The sequence below is a fragment of the Limulus polyphemus genome, unplaced genomic scaffold, assembly GCF_000517525.1.
Source record: "Limulus polyphemus unplaced genomic scaffold, Limulus_polyphemus-2.1.2 Scaffold383, whole genome shotgun sequence".
Classification (NCBI taxonomy): Eukaryota; Metazoa; Arthropoda; class Merostomata; order Xiphosura; family Limulidae; genus Limulus; species Limulus polyphemus.
Window position 1 is genome coordinate 567,373 of NW_013665993.1, and position 16,718 is coordinate 584,090.

The window sequence follows — 16,718 nt, forward strand, 5'->3', positions numbered from 1 at the left end:
TTCTGGGAACAATAATAGTCGTGCTTGTATTTTTTTTTTTTGTTAATTTAAATAATTTATCAAATTACCTAAATAACTGAATATAAAACAAATAATGAGATTAATAAGCAAGTAATTGGAATGTTGAGGAATGTCCTTGTGTTTTGCATGCGTAAAACGATATTATTTAAGAAATAATACCATAAATGCTCCTCACCAACAGAAACTTTATATAAGTTTACATTGTTGATAGCATCCACAAATTAAAACGAAAACTCTATAGTTATTACTAATAAAATTAACTTATATACTTACTGTAACGTAAACATTCGTCCTCGTCAGTGCCATCGACGCAGTTTTTTTTACCATCGCACACAAAGAACCAAGAAACGCACTGCCCATTTCTACATTGAAATGTGTCTTTGAGGCAACCTGGAATACAATACACCTTTTGATACCATTTTTACTATGTAAAATTGATAAATGTTTTTATTGTTTTATTTACGATTTCAAATAAGTAAACTATTGGTTGAGTAGTGTACTTTCCGACCGTCCTCTAGTGTGGCAGCACTAAATTTATGAACTTCCAAGCAACTCTAAAATCCGGGGTGCAGATAACCCATTGTTTAGCTTGACGCTAAAACAAACAAAATATTTGCCAAGTATTAAATTATTTTAAAGTTTTGATAATAGTGCAAGAATCATTTAAGAATTTAGTGTTACATAAATATAAACAAGCCTCACTAGTTATGTAATATTAAGTAAGTATATCAATATAGCTGAGAATACAAAGAATAATACAAAGAACTTGTTAAATTCGTTGTGAAGAAAACTACTTATGTAGTCGAGGCTTCAACTAATAATAAATACCCAGATTTAAATAAAAAGGAAGTCTGTATTTTTAAGAGTATCTTCTAGTGTTTTTTGTTTGTTTGTTGTTTAGCACAAAGCTACACAATGGGCTATCTGTGCTCTGCCCACCACAGGTATCGAAACCCGGTTTCTAGCGTTGTAAGTCTGCAGACATATCGCTGTGGTATTCATTTGTTATTTCGTTTTGTTTTGTTTACTTTGAAGAATAAAAAGAGTACGGGGTTAAACACCTGCTTATCCAACCATAGCAAAAAAAAAATATCGGGTTACTGTTCCTTTGCGCCCTCTGTTGATCGAATGATATACTATATAATTTTTCTTTCTTTTTTTTCCAATTATGAAACACAACAAAAAGGCTTGCAGATAGAGTTTCGAAGGAGTTAAACGTAAAGTAAAGATACACCAACAAGGAGGATCGAACCAAAAGTTATCACACTACGTCGTACAACTGTAAGCAAAACAGGGAATTTTGCTTTTATATTTTTGTTTCTTTAGAAAGACGTGTAATGTGTACACATTATCGGTATCGATATTTTTAGCTTACGACATAGTTATCGAGTGATCTAAGTTTCTGTCTTGTCACTTGTTATAAGTCAAATGTTATGCTTGCACACTAATGTTTGGTAAATATAATGCATCTGAATAATTTGAAATATAAATTAACAGCGATTACAAATTAAAACCAAATACAGAATATATATAAAAATGCGAGTTTTTATTTGCTTGTTCGTTGTTTGGCTTGTTTTGAATTTCGCGCAAAGCTAAACGAGGGTTATCTGAGCTAGCCGTCCGTAATTTAGCAGTGTAAGACTAGAGGGAATGCAGCTAGTCATCACCCCCCCCCACCGCCATCTCTTGGGCTACTCTTTTCCCAACGAATTGTGGGATTGACCGTCATATAATAATGCTCCTACAGCTGAAAGGGCGAGCATGTTTGGTGTGACGGGGATTCGAGTCAGACTGCGCCCTAACCACCTGGCCATGCCGGGCCTTGTTCGTTGTTAAGTACAAAGTTGTACAATAGGCTATCTGTGCTGTGTTCATCGCCGGTATCTAAACCTGATTCTTAGCGTTATAAGCATTCGGAATTAACACTGAGCTACAGAAGGCGGGAATTTTGGGACTAAAGCTTTGGAAATTAGAAAATCTCTTCTAAAGCTGTATAAGATATTACATTCATTTAAAATTAGGCAAACTTACAGAACTAGTGTTAACCAAACAAATGTTATTTAAAACTATTTAATTATTACTGAATGTTTCCCAGTTGCAACAAATCAATACACGACTTTCTTAAATGCTGAAAATTCTGTTAAAACTTGCATATAAGTTGATTTAAAAAAAAAGACAAAATAACCGTATTTCATTCTTTTCAACTCCTTCTGTACAAATTAAATATATTACCTCTAAAAATTTTTTAAACTAACAGAAAACAAATTGAAATCTACCGATTCGACATCTTTCGACCAACAGAGGGCGCAGAAGTTAGGGAACCACAATTTGCAAGGGGTAGTAAGGTAATTTTTTTATTGACTTCAATCATTTAATCTGCCTTCTTAATCATTATCATGATAAAAAATCGACCATCAAGAACGTTTGCATAATGTAAGAGTGGAACAAATTCAGCTAATTTAAATTATATCCTATGATTTTTATAGTTAAAAGTTTCTCTTTTAATAGTCCTTGTAAATCTTCATTAGCTAACAATCTAAATTTTGACATATCACCCTTAAAATATAAAATTCTTATTCATTTTGTCATAATGAAAAGAAGAGAGACTCTTGAATATTTTTTTTTGCGACGAAGGTAGAAAATTTATACTTTTTCTACCATTAACAGCTACAAGAAACATGAATCGCCAGATGATCTGAAACTTAGGTGTTTATCATCCCTTAAAAACCTCTCACATAACAGAAACGATGTTATCACTCGCCCTGAAAAGAAAACTGGTCAATAAAACCTTATTACATCTGACAATGTGCGATATTTTAGACGATCAGCTAAGCCCCCCCAGTGGCACAGCGGTATGTCTGCGGACTTACAACGCTAGAATCCGGGTTTCGATACCCGTGGTGGGCAGAGCACAGATAGCCCACTGTGTAGCTTTGTGCTTAATTACAAACAAACAAACGATCAGCTAAAATTCAAAGCCTTAGCCAACAATCCTATATCTCTTAATGATCACTGAGGAGATCAAACAGAAAGATATTTGAGAGACTTAAAACATTAAATATTAAGTTGAAGTCTTGCTTGTGTCTAGTTGCGCGTCCTTCGAAACGTCAGCAATTCAAAGGTCCCTCTTAAATCCATATTCTCTGCTAGAGCGCCTATCACTACAAGTTGTCCAAATTTTTTATTTCCATTTTATTCCTTACAATAAAGTAATATTTTTTCTCCAACTTCTTTCATTTCTTCAATAAAATTACTCATCTTCCCTCCCTTTCGTGGGTTCGGATCCCCGTCCCACCAAACATGCTCGCCCTTTCAGCCGTGGGGGCGTTATAATGTGACGGTCAATCCCACTATTCGTTTGTAAAAGAGTAGCCCAAAAGTTGGCGGTGGGTGGTGATGACTAGCTGCCTTCCCTCTAGTCTTACACTGCTAAATTAGGGACGGTTAGCGCAGATAACCCTCGTGTAGCTTTGCGCGAAATTCAAAAACAAACAAACCCTCCCTTTCGTAACCACTTCTCGTCCGAATTTAAACCTTATATTTACCAATACTCGTTTGGATGAAACAATTGACCTTCGTCTCTGGAGACTTTTGAAAATAATACCTTTATTAAAGGCTTGTCCAAGTCGCAATCCATATCTACGACAGTTCCCATATTCTTTCTGATAATTGCCCTTATGAATATATATATATATCTGGTATTATAATGCATTGCCCTGTCAAATTAAAACTGTTCAAAACGTTCTGTTCTGTTCAAAACGTATGTAGATGACACTTTTTTGTTCTCTTCCGCTCTCAAAAACAAGTTTCGCGTTTCTTTAATTATCCCAACTCATGTATTTTACATGAGAACCTGAAGTCAACCATGTCCATCCATTTTTAGATGGTCTTGTTAAACACGACTCTGTTGGTCTCTTTACTTCCGTTTTCCAATTCAAAAAATTACTAAACTTATCATATAGATACGACTTTATTCTTTCCCTATTAATTAGAGCCGACAACCTCAAATGTTTTGCTTCACTAATATGATATATTCTTTTCCAAGATGCAATATTTATTCCAATACTCACTTGGAAATTAAATTGAATTAGTTATAAGTCAATGCTGACGCCAAGTTGACTTGAAGTTCATTGCATTCAGAAATATTATCTTCGAAACAAAGGCTGTCTTATGTTTTTCTGGTGTTACTGGTTTGACGAAATGTTGACGGTTACTGGCTTCGCCGAAATGTTGCTCGCCGAGTTACTTTTCTTTACTGCAATTGTAATTAATTTCTTTGTATTTTAAAATATTATTTCTCTGTTGCTGCATCTGTTTGTTGTTCGTGTTATGTTTTTTCTGTAGTATTTAAACTGCCTTGTTTTACTTTTGTATGTTTGGGCATATATTTGTGCATATTTTTGTTTAAAATAGTACACGTTTTTTATTACCTTGGTGATAAAATCTGTAAAATGCCGAAGTGTTTTAATGAATATATTTTATAATGTTGCCATATATACATTATTGTTGGTTAAACTAAGATATCTGGCACACGAATCCTTTGTATAATGAAGGGTATCACCTTTATATGTTATCAAATAATTGCAACAGGTTGAAAGATGCTTTCTTGAAAAAAGAACAAAATATAATTTGTTTCACAACGTTTGAAATAATCTTGTTAAATATTTGGCATGTCCAGTTTCGTTGTGATTTTAACATCGACCAACTATCTTACATAGTATATCTGTATTAAAACTCGCTAAGAAAGAAGTTGTACAAATTTCTCAGAATGTAGTTATACAAAACAGAATAGAGAATTTTCAGATAAGAATAGGGTTAAACTCAATTCTGGCCTGTCTCAATTAAGGAAATATACTAAACATAAGTTTTACAGTGTATGTACACAGAGTTTATTTATTGAATAGTAAGCACTCAATTCTGGCCTGTCTCAATTAAGGAAATATACTAAACATAAGTTTTACAGTGTATGTACACAGAGTTTATTTATTGAATAGTAAGCACTCAATTCTGGCCTGTCTCAATTAAGGAAATATACTAAACATAAGTTTTACAGTGTATGTACACAGAGTTTATTTATTGAATAGTAAGCACATTAAACAATCAATAGCCGTGTTCACTCGACAAGGGACGATCGTGCTTCTTTCCAAATGTGGGCCCCCCAGTGGCACAGAGGTATGTCTGCGGACTTACAACGCTAGAAACCGGATTTCGATACCCGTGGTGGGCAGAGCACAGATAGCCCATTGTGTAGCTTTGTGCTTAATTCCAAACAAACAAACAAACCAAATGTGGATGGATTTATGTGAGGAGAAAATATTTTCGGTTATTCGATTATCAAGACTCGGAGAATCAATCACTTTATACAATTATTCAAATAGAATCAAATCTCCCAGTGTATTTTGTTAAACTATTCTTAGTCTTCGGGTATTTCTAAATCTCCACATGATCGATTATACTAGATAACACATTAGCATCAGTGTAAGGAAATACCAAAGGAGAAATGACCCTTGATAGTATGTGACTAGCACAGGAAGAAGTCAAAGTATTCTAAAGCCGGATATCTGCAAAGTATTCATTTAAAGCGTGTAACTACAAAACTATTTTGGTGAATGAGAAATGTTCACCTTTCTAAAAAATATCAAACGAAACACCTGGTATGCTTCATATACCATAACGATATCTTACCAGTGTTATCTGCATTACAAGAGGAAGTTTTGGCTATACATTCACATGTTCCATTGATACAGGTACTGTAACGATCTCTAGCTTGGCATTCAGCTTCTTTGCTGCATCGTTTACCGAGAGAAATAGCTGTCGCAGAAGATATTTTTTGTTCAACAGGATCTAGGGGGAAAAACGTGTATTTAATGGTGAGAAACTTTCTGAAACGATTCAAATACCTAATGTTTCAAGGAAAAAAACAAACAGATATTGTTATTGCCTTTTTAAGATAACTCTAACTCTCCCCATAATTTTTAAGAAACTCTGATTCTACCAATATTTTTTAGGATAACACTAACTATCACCTTAATTTTTTTACTGCCGTTATTAAAAAAGAATATTGTTTTATTGCACATTATTTCTCTAACTGTCACTTTTTACCACAGACTTTCTTGATATTCAAACTTTACATGATTAAAAATTTTCAAGTTAAGCGCAAAAGTTACCATAGACAGCAGTGAACACACACTGCCAGAATTTTATGTACGAGGCCCATTAACTACAAACTGCTTTCTTTTCTGTTCTGACATTTTTCCGAGAAAAAAAAATATTAGTGAATTATAATTTACTCCTGTATTTTATACTGCTCAACTGGACAGCAGAAAATAGTAACCGTAATCAGGAGTTCAAATGGACATCAGAAAACTGTAAGCGTAATAAGACGCTGAAACTGACGCTATAACAATGGGTAAGTGATGGACTTGGCCAGCACAAACTCTGACGGTGATCAAGTGTTGAATGGGAGTATCAAAAACTACATTTGTCCGTAATCAGATGCGCAAACTGAAGACAAAACCCTATTTTTACATGCTAAAAAAGATGTAAAAAAATAGATATAGATTATCAGTCTCTAAAACTGAATAACCCAGTAAAATCTATATTTGATCTGGCATCTGAAATTGAGAAATGGGAGAAGTGTATTTACGTTAGTGGATGTACGAAATTACTGTATCTTTCATACGTCAGGACAGATCTCATATGTATTGTTGGAATGAATCTGAAAGATACATTTTGTACAAATTACCACAGCATTAGAGCAGTACACTTTATAAGTGTGTTCTCTTGTTTACAGAAATCCCATAAGAAATATTGTAAGTTGAACATAACATTTTGTATACGAAACGTAAAAGAATTGCTCAGAGTTGTTAAATACTTTGATATATATATGTATATAATAAAGTCAAAATCCCTGTTGTTCTACTATAAAATACAAAACTGTAAATACTTGTAAAGATATTGTAAAGAGGAACTGATTGGGATATATAAAAAGTCGTATTGATCTTTTCCCAAATAAGTAGTATCCATATTTATATGTTCTTATCATCCCACGCTACAGTAAACTTCATTACTGCCGTTGAAACATTAAAATAATTAATCAAAGCTTATCATAAAATGAAAGACTATCGGAATTTTGCTAAAGTGTAAAGTATTTTTTTTTAACAACTTGCAGGATATAAGTTGTAAATTACAAATTAGTTTTAGTTTACTCCTACCCTGGATTTTGTTTCTTTCACAACGGAGTTTGTTTTTTGAGGATCTAAATCCTTCTCGGCATTCACATATGGTTATTTTCTTGTGTTTCTTACAATAAGAACCAGGAGTTGCTTCATTACAGTCCTCAGAAGTTTTGCACTTGTTGCCAAGAACTAGAATAAATCAAAAGGATTAATAAACTTGTTGATTCAAAGCCATTACGACATTTCGTAATAGGCTCTTAGTCACTTTATGCATAAATACTGACTTAATGAAATAATTATTTTTATCATGTTGTTAATAAGATAGAATTATTATAAAGCAAAAGAAAAATAGATGATATCATTGTTAGTACTCACGTGGTAAACAGCGTTTGTTGCCTGTCAACAAGTATTTTAACGGACACTGACATTTGCCGTAGATATCAGAAATTATCCAATCACAGTAGGTGTACTTATCTGATAATCGGCATTGTTCATGGTTCAGACAGTAGTCTCCTATCTTTGCCACTGCAATACAAAACACGGTTATTTTGTTTTTAACTCAATTACCGAAGCGTGTTAAATGTCAATGAATATGTATATGAATAATACCATATCCGTGAACCTGATAAACAAAATAAAATATATTAGTACACGGTACACAGATTAGTTTCAAATATTTTTAATTATTTAATCTTTATGTATTAAAACACTGATTAAAGGCCAACACTAATAGAATAATGGAGTGGCACCTATCCGGTAACACCTAGCTACAGAATGTATCTACGTTTCAATGACTCCATTCTAGAATACCGGAGTTGAAGCGAGACAAACCTCCACCCAACAGTTGATAATAACTGATACGCTAAAATAAAAACTTCTATTCTACTACGTTAAAATGTTTCACGTCACAGAGAAATGAGGTAATTCTATGTGGTATTCCTGTGTTGATAGGAAGATAAGAACATCAAATAATTCTTTAAGTAATGCCCACATTTACAAACAAAACATAAATAGTAAATATGAAAAAGTAAATGAATCAAACAACTATTGTAAGTAAACACTATACATATCAAATAGACTGGTATACTTAACAAAAACAAAGAAATATTATGGGCTTATCGATCACAATTTATAGATATTGGGTTCCTTTTTGTAATAACTCTTACTTGTAAACAGCTGGTAACTTTATTTATTGTGTTACTTCTGGACAAATCTTCAGTAATTAACTGAATACATTACTCTTCCTATTTAGTAGTTTTAATTATGCAAACAGATGGCTCCTATATGCTTTATAGTACCAGAAAAATTAAAATATACTGTCACACATAAGCTTTTCATTGAAAGAAAATATACATACATATTTCCTTTCGGTTAAATGTAAATCAATGAAAGCGCAGTGACCTATGATAGGTAAGTTATAAAATGTTTAAACTTTTTTAACCAGTAAAGAAAAGTTTGTAAGTAACGTAAAAAGAAAGGAACACATTATGCATATCGCGAGGGGATTCTTAATAATTCGGGATTTTTTTTTGTACGTTCCCCATACATACAACAAACTCACCGGGTAAGCATTTGTCTAGTCTGAATGGAATAAAATTAGGTTGGCATTCACACAAACCATTGACACATCGACTGTTCTTGACTTTCACTTGACACTGAGCATCTATGGCACATCCAAATCCTAGAAGTGTGGCTGAAAACATTTCAGAAAATTTCGTTTAATTTACTGAACATGACATGCCGTTTCAATCAGTTTAAATGTTTCTATATAATTAAGTTCGTATATTTAAACATTCGTGTGATAATACAGCGTATTATCTCCTAGTGAAAATGTTATCATATCATTTGAGATTCCCAAAGTAATAGATAGCCGAGTAAAAATAATCCTCTTCTATGTATAGAAGTAAAAAAGTGTGTTTGAAAAGGATACTTTTTTTTTAAATTCGGGTTTATTATTATATGGGGTTTATTGTGTGATTGCTTTAAATGTTAATATAAAATCAGATTAGATGTTTCAGTACATAAAAAAAATCAATCATTGTTGTAAGACAATAACATGCAATGTAAATCTAAATATTTAATTGAATTGTATTTTCTTATAGCACACAATACATAAAATACTTCAAATAAATTTCCAGTGTTGCAATGCTTGAGATAAATAATATACTATTTATTTGTTTGTTTTTTCTAGAGCAAAGCCACAATGGGCTATCTGGTGTGTCCACCGCGGGGAATCAAACCCCGAATTTTAGCATTGTAAGTCCGTAGAATTACTACTGCTTCATCGGGGGCATGATATATTATGAAATGACCTGCATCCAGGTTAGCTGCTGAATCTCGACTCCACCATGGCAAAGTTTTAAATATGTTTTAGATAGTCACTTAAATGTCAAATTATATATGTTTATAGGTGTTAATAAAATATATAAATTGTAAATAATTTGTATCACACACCTTGAAAATTACAATCTAACCTGTATCATATTTACTCCATCTCTGAAAAAAATTCAGCTGATAATTTACCGTTGAACATTTGGATTATTATAACATTGAGGCTAACCCAATCTCCAATATCCTAGATTTTAAGGTTTATTAAACCATATTGATAAAAGACTATTCGTTGAATTAACCCATTTAATCATATTATGTTTGTTCTTAAAGAACGACTAATAAAATAGCGTCTTCACGATACTAAGTTATAAATCGAATTTTATCTTATGAACAAAGTTTTTGATCATTAAAACGTGTATTTTTTTTACCTGTATATTTCATTTATGTAATAATTACTATGTTAATTATTACTATGTTTATAATCAGCTAGACAGCTATATCACTGGTTAAGTGTAAATCAACTGGTAGCTATAACATAACTTGTTTTTTATCTAGAGGAAAATTCATCTATTATATAGACGGATAATAACTTAAAAATATATCCTGCTATTTCTTCAGACAGGTAATTTAATTTTTCCTGAAGAGGATAGAGGGATGATTTTTCACAGATCTCCTAACGAGGAAATATCATCCTCCAAACATGTTTGACCTGTAATCATTATCTGTACATGCTTGAGTTGTGATCACCCTCTGAACATGCTTGAGTTGTGATCATCCTCTGTACATGCTTCAGTTGTGATCACCCTCTGAACATGCTGGAATTGTGATCACCCTCTGAACATGCTTGAGTTGTGATCTCCTTCTGAACATGCTTGAGTTGTGATCATCTTCCGTATGTGCTTGAGCTGTGAATCTTTGGAAAGTTCACAAAGTTGTTATAGCTTTTATATGTTTCGAAACAATTAATGCACCCTATCATCAGATAATCCGATCACCCTGTATCTAAAGTACAAGTTTTTCGTTGAATAGTTAGTCTAATGCTTAGAAGCTAATCCATTAATCAGTTAGGTGATCAAGGAACTGCTCTACTCTTACTAGTAAAAAAAGAAGCTTCAGAAGTACAATAAATTAAAACATAATTTAGATGGACTATTATTACATGTGATAAATATGAATATTCCTTTCAATCATACAAATTACTCACGTGGTAAGCATGTTGTATGATTGAATTGGACATGATAAAAGCGACAACTACATATTCCTTTATCCCAGCTGCAGTAACTGTTGGGAATGAACAGAAGACAGACTAACGAAGATTTACAAGAAGATCCTAACTTCACGGAGGATGGTAGAAGAAGACCTGTAAAATATAAGTGGGAACAAAATAGAAGTTAAATCTAGCAATAATATTTTGTGATTAATGCTCAAAAATAAAATTGAAATATTATAGTTACAGGGGAGTAAAACACATTGCTTTAGGTTAAAAGAAATTATTTAAAAACAAATTGTTATCCTTCTCGTATTGTTAAAGTATGCTATCCAGTTTCCTTGTTAAAAATTATAACGTTTTATTTAATAGGATCTGGAGAGAGTGACGGTTTTGTTGATTTTGTTAAAACATTTTTGGTGTAAAAATGTGTTTTTCGGTAGTACCGCTAATTTAATTAAACATAAAACTTAATAATAATTTAAGAATAACTAAAAATATAATACGCCCTGTATGTAGGTTGAATTTTTACCCGCTTCTAAAAAATGTACTGTTACAAAAGAAATCTCTTGTTGTTAACATTGAGATTAATGGCTATTTTCACCATATCATAAATTATTAAACAAGTGAAAAAGCATCAAAACCTTAAAATTATAAGTTTAGTGTTAACTACAACTGTTATACATTTCTTAGCTTCACAGTAAATTTCTTCTTAAAAACTATTTTTGTGTTTGTTTTCAAGTACAAAGTTATACAATGGGCTATTTATGTTGTGTCCTCCGTATGGATCAAATCGATAATTTTTGAGTTACGATCTCTCGAGTGTACGTCTGAGCCACCGAGGTGCGATTATTTTTATAATACGTATCAATAAAATGTAAAAATAGTAATTACTTCGTATTACACAACTTCGAAATTACAGTCTTACATGTTTAATACTAACTACATATTTCAGAAATATTCTGCTGATAACATTCTGTTGTTCCGTATGGATCAAACCAAGAATTTTAAAGTTACAAGTTCTTGAGTAAACCTCTGAACCACCGAAGTGCAATTATTTGTATAAAATTAAATAGTTTATGTTGTACAATTTTTAAGATTTGTTAATTTTTAAGTTAATAATTTCATGGTTAATAACAATACTGTGTGGTTTTATACCTTAAATAAGTAATCACACTTCAAATTATATAGAGGGTTATTTTTTCTAAGTTCCGGCGAAAGACGCAAATAATACTAACGTAGCACTTAGACATCTTCTACCTCTAAACTGTAGGCGTTATCACGTTTTTATAAGTAGGCTTAACGACTGCTAAAATACACGTTAAAAACGCTTCTTATATCTTTATCAGCTCTTACCGTTCTGGTTAGATGTCCATGATTGATGAGATGAAGCACTAGAATACAAGGTACAAATCACGAAAACCTAAAATTACCAGAAAAAGATGTTAACACTATTATTTTGGCTTCAAAATTTTGATTGTTTACTTTATGATAAGCAAAGGTTGATTACTTTGTTAAGTTCGGACATGCTATTAATGTTAAGACAGGTCTTGTGATGGAAAATGTTTAATCGGCAGTAGCTGAACAATAAAAATCCTGGTACCAAATCTCCAAAATATTATTTCATTACATCCAACTGCCAAGATATTTCAGGTCATTATTTCTTTTGCAACAAAATGATATTAATTTTCCATATAAATATTTGACTAAGAACCCTTAAAGACAAAACTTGCTGATGTAAAACATAAATATGTATAAAGTATGTGAAGAGCAGAAGACAGAGTGTACGTTTGCTGTTAAGCACAAAGCTACACATCGGCTTACAGTGTTGTTCTCACTTTGGGTATAGAAATCATATTTTTAGTTATGGATCCGCAGACTTACCGCTAAGCAACTGTTGATCCAAGTGCATGATAAAGAACTTGTATTGAGTTGGTAGATGACTTAGTTGGGCGCCCCCAGTGGCACAGCGGACTTACAACGCTAGAAACCGGATTTCGATACCCGTGGTGGGCAGAGCACAGATAGCCCATTGTGTAGCTTTGTGCATAAATTCAAACAAACGAATAGACTTAGTTGGCAGAAACTAAAAATACAAACTAACATTCCAGCAAGCTTTCAAAATGTCGTTAATCATATACATCTCGAAGAACAGTATTTAACTAAAGGTAGACCGTCTTTGAGGCAGTAACTATAGAGACAACTATACCACGATTTAATTATTTCTCGGCCAGTAGCTGCAGTATTATTCAGCTAATAGCTAAAAACATTAGTCGTTCAATAGCTAAATACTACACAAACAGGACATGGCCCACTATTCAAAAGCTAAACCACCTATCAACTCATATCTCTATCGATCTGTATTATATACTAATCCATTAATTAGCACAGTAATCAAAGAACAGCAATATTTCTTAGAATCAGCAAAATGCCGTTGTTATGGTTAACAGTCTATACGATCACATAAATCTAGTTATCAACTAGCTAGTTCACATTCTAATTTTTTTACTAGACACTAATTAGTTTACATTCTACTTTTCAACTGCTTATCTGCTACCGCTTTCAGAGAAGTCCTGAGAAGTAATATATGTTGTGGTAAGGCTGGATTCGTTCGTGGTCTCTTCGACTTACATTAACTAACTATATGTCTATTATGTTCTTGAATTATGATTTCTGTTTATCCAATATATTGTAGTCCGCATATATAAGGGATGGATAATTTGCTCTCTAGTGAATATTTAGGGGGTTTAGTATGTACTAACTGCTTTATGCTGTTTTATTATCATTTTATTTATTTATTTTTTGCATTTAGAGATACCTCCGACTTAAAGTTATATGGCTTGTATGTCTGTAATGTTGTTCTTTCTCATTCTTGGTGTTTATATCCTTTATTTTTTCTTTATCAAGTGTCCATGATATCCAGTATCAAGACGAGTTGTTCGTATGTGCTATTGGTATCTCCTGTATCCCAGATATTTTTGCTCTTGGACTATAGGCAGTCTTTGACACTTATCTTTACACTTTTTGGACAGTTTGATCAGTAGTTCAGTGTTTACCATTACCTGTAATCTCCTGTGGTGTATGAGTTATGTGTCCTAGTAACCATCATGTCTAGCAATGGCAGTTGTTATCTTTATCTATTTCATTTTTTACATTGTGAATTATATACCAAGATGTTGTTTGTTCAGGTGGCTCATGCGTTCTTGAATCTTGTCTGTAGTGTTGCCATATTACGAACGCATCGTCAACATATCTAGACTGACTTCTGAGAGTTAGAGTAACTGATTTGAGGGCATTAACTTCGAAATGTTCCATGTAAAGGTTACTGGGTACTGGTGATAGAGGTAAGCTTATGGCTAGGCCTTCTTATTGTTTGTAGTATTTATCTTCTTGTGTTGAGAAAGTTCCCAAGTACTTTTTTTCAAGTAATATCACAATAACTACTTCGATGTGCGCAAGATTTTCTGAAGCTTTGAAAACGCCTATAAATCTTGAGCTAAGAGCGATAGACCTGTGTCGTAAAGCAAATAACGATGTGAAACTAGCTACCAGGAGGACAGGAAAATCTAGTTTGCATCCTGCTTGCAATGGGCCGATAGTGTAAACAGGAAGATACAGGTTCTGTTGTGTGAACGAAAGTTTGAGTTGATAATCGTGCACGTATGAAAAAATACGTTGTTATTCATGGTGCATGTTAAATATTAACTCAGACTTTTTACACAGTCCCATTATTCTACAACATACAAACTAATATACAGATATGTTAAGCTCTACAGTTAAGGCCTTTATCATGTCTATGCACTTTTTCCATTCTGATACCAGTACGATAACATTTAAAGCACTTTTAAGCTTATCTAGAATTAAATAAACAATATGAGGTACATATATTATATTTACCTAGTTTTTATCTATGTTGGTGACAAATTTGAGGTACGTTATATCAAATCAAAACAGAATCAGTGCTGTAATGAATGTATAATAATTTAGACGTATGAGTATATAATTCCTTTAGTGATGAATCTATAAAGATATAAATATGTAGGTGTATAATCCATGCAACAATGTGCGTATAAACGTGTAGATATGGAGATGTATAATCCATGCAACAATGTGTGTGTATAAAGGTGTAGATATGGAGATGTATAATTCGTGCAGCAATGTGTGTGTATAAAGGTGTAGATATGGAGATGTATAATTCGTGCAGCAAGAATCTATAGTTATATAGATTTGTAGATGTATAATCAGTGCAACAATGTATGTATAAAGGTGTAGGTATGGAGATGTATAATTCGTGCAGCAAGAATCTATAGTTATATAGATTTGTAGATTTATAATCTATGCAACCTATAAAGATGTATCCGTGTAGTAATGAATATATAGCGACGTTGACATATAAGAAAAAAATATAATTGCAGTAATTATTGTATTTGATGTGAAACCAGAACATTAAATAACGTCAGTCTAGTAGTTAATCTAGTTGTATAGGTCTAGATTTAATGCAGTAATCAATCTATATGTGCAGGCATAGAATCAGTCCAGTAATTAATCTATAAGGACAAATATTATATTGTTATGCAATAAAGTGAAAATGTTGGTGTATTATTGTTGAGCACCTTAGTTATCCATGCAAACATAATTGTGTTTCGTACTCTGTGCTATAAAAATATTGTTGTTGCTATATGCAACATGAAAATTCTTGTTTTCTTTGTTCACTTAAAATAGCTAAGAATTCTTGTACCATAAGACCTCGTGACTTGGCTGTGAAATGTTCTCGGACTTAATTTCAAGTCAGCGTACCATCTAGAACATGAACCACAGTGAACAAATGAGAGATTTTTCGCTTGAGATAATTTATTCATTCATGAAAGTTTGGTAAAGTAACGTTTTTCATAGCTAGGGCAATTTACCAAGTCGTTTAACTTGTCTAATCTAATCTGGCGACGTTATTCATATACTTATCGGTTCTAATGATTTTCTAATTATAGGGTAAAAATTCAGGAGCATTTGGTGAAATCGCGGTTTTAATCCCGTCGCAGTGTTGGTGTACAAACGTCTGTACTCACTAATCTTCCTGTTTTCCTTGCATTGTTTGTGCATCTCGGAGCTCTATTGTTATCGGAAAACAAAAAGTTGCCATGTGAATGGCTTGTATATACCTTGCCCTCTGACGGCAGTAACTCAAACGAAAGATCTTAAATAAAGTTAAACTCGGTAGTATTTCTTCTCGCTCCATTCTTGTGTAATAAAGAAAAGATTATGATATTAGATCATCGAATTAACACTTGTTGATAATACATTAATTAAGTAAGGCCCAAGATTTCTATAATTCAATAAATGATCAGATATAATTTACAGAATGTTGTTAGATAGTATTCTAAATCAAGTTACCTTAACACTACTAATCTTTCTTCAGAAGAATATACATAATTTTTGTCAAAACACAATTGATATACGCTATTTCAACAAACACCACTCTATTTTTTATTGTTTCCTGACCACTAAAACGTGTAAAATGCGTTAATCTTAATACTTCATCGACACTAACAAATATTTTACATTAAACTGTTTTTTTTTTGTTTAGTTATTGTAAAGAAAATAGTTATGGTGTTTTTAAATTATGATCTTATTATTGTTTAGTAAATTAAACTACGGTTTAAAAGCAATTGATTATCCCCCATCTCTTATTCTTTAAAATAAAAATCAAGTTGAAAAGAATCAAAACAAAATTAATTTATAATCACACTATATCTTATTAAAAGTTTATAAAAAAAACCAAATAATAAAACAAGAAAAATGGTCTAGACACTTACCATAATTACTGCAGAAGACAACCTTCTGTGGCAATTTTGTTGTTCGTTCATATTGATAATCTTTGATTTCGAAAACCTAAACTGAAAGAGAAATACATATATAGTAGGTTTGTAATAACTTTTAAATATTTCATATAGAATATAGAAACGTAAGACTATTTTAAGTAAAAG

The 16,718-nt window shown here is 32.3% G+C and overlaps 1 protein-coding gene across 1 annotated transcript in view; it reads right to left on the minus strand.

Annotated features, from left to right (window-relative positions):
• Positions 1 to 16,718, minus strand: part of LOC111085426 (very low-density lipoprotein receptor-like) — a 52,589-nt gene that overhangs the window by 23,049 nt on the left and 12,822 nt on the right. The window contains exons 2-9 of the mRNA XM_022383919.1: positions 16,548 to 16,623; positions 12,094 to 12,160; positions 10,735 to 10,890; positions 8,761 to 8,892; positions 7,575 to 7,724; positions 7,236 to 7,388; positions 5,707 to 5,865; positions 295 to 411 (exon numbers count right to left, since the gene is read on the minus strand). Of these exons, the coding sequence (XP_022239627.1) occupies positions 295 to 411; positions 5,707 to 5,865; positions 7,236 to 7,388; positions 7,575 to 7,724; positions 8,761 to 8,892; positions 10,735 to 10,890; positions 12,094 to 12,160; positions 16,548 to 16,598 (985 nt within the window). The 5' untranslated portion in view covers positions 16,599 to 16,623. The remainder of the gene's footprint in view (positions 1 to 294; positions 412 to 5,706; positions 5,866 to 7,235; positions 7,389 to 7,574; positions 7,725 to 8,760; positions 8,893 to 10,734; positions 10,891 to 12,093; positions 12,161 to 16,547; positions 16,624 to 16,718) is intronic.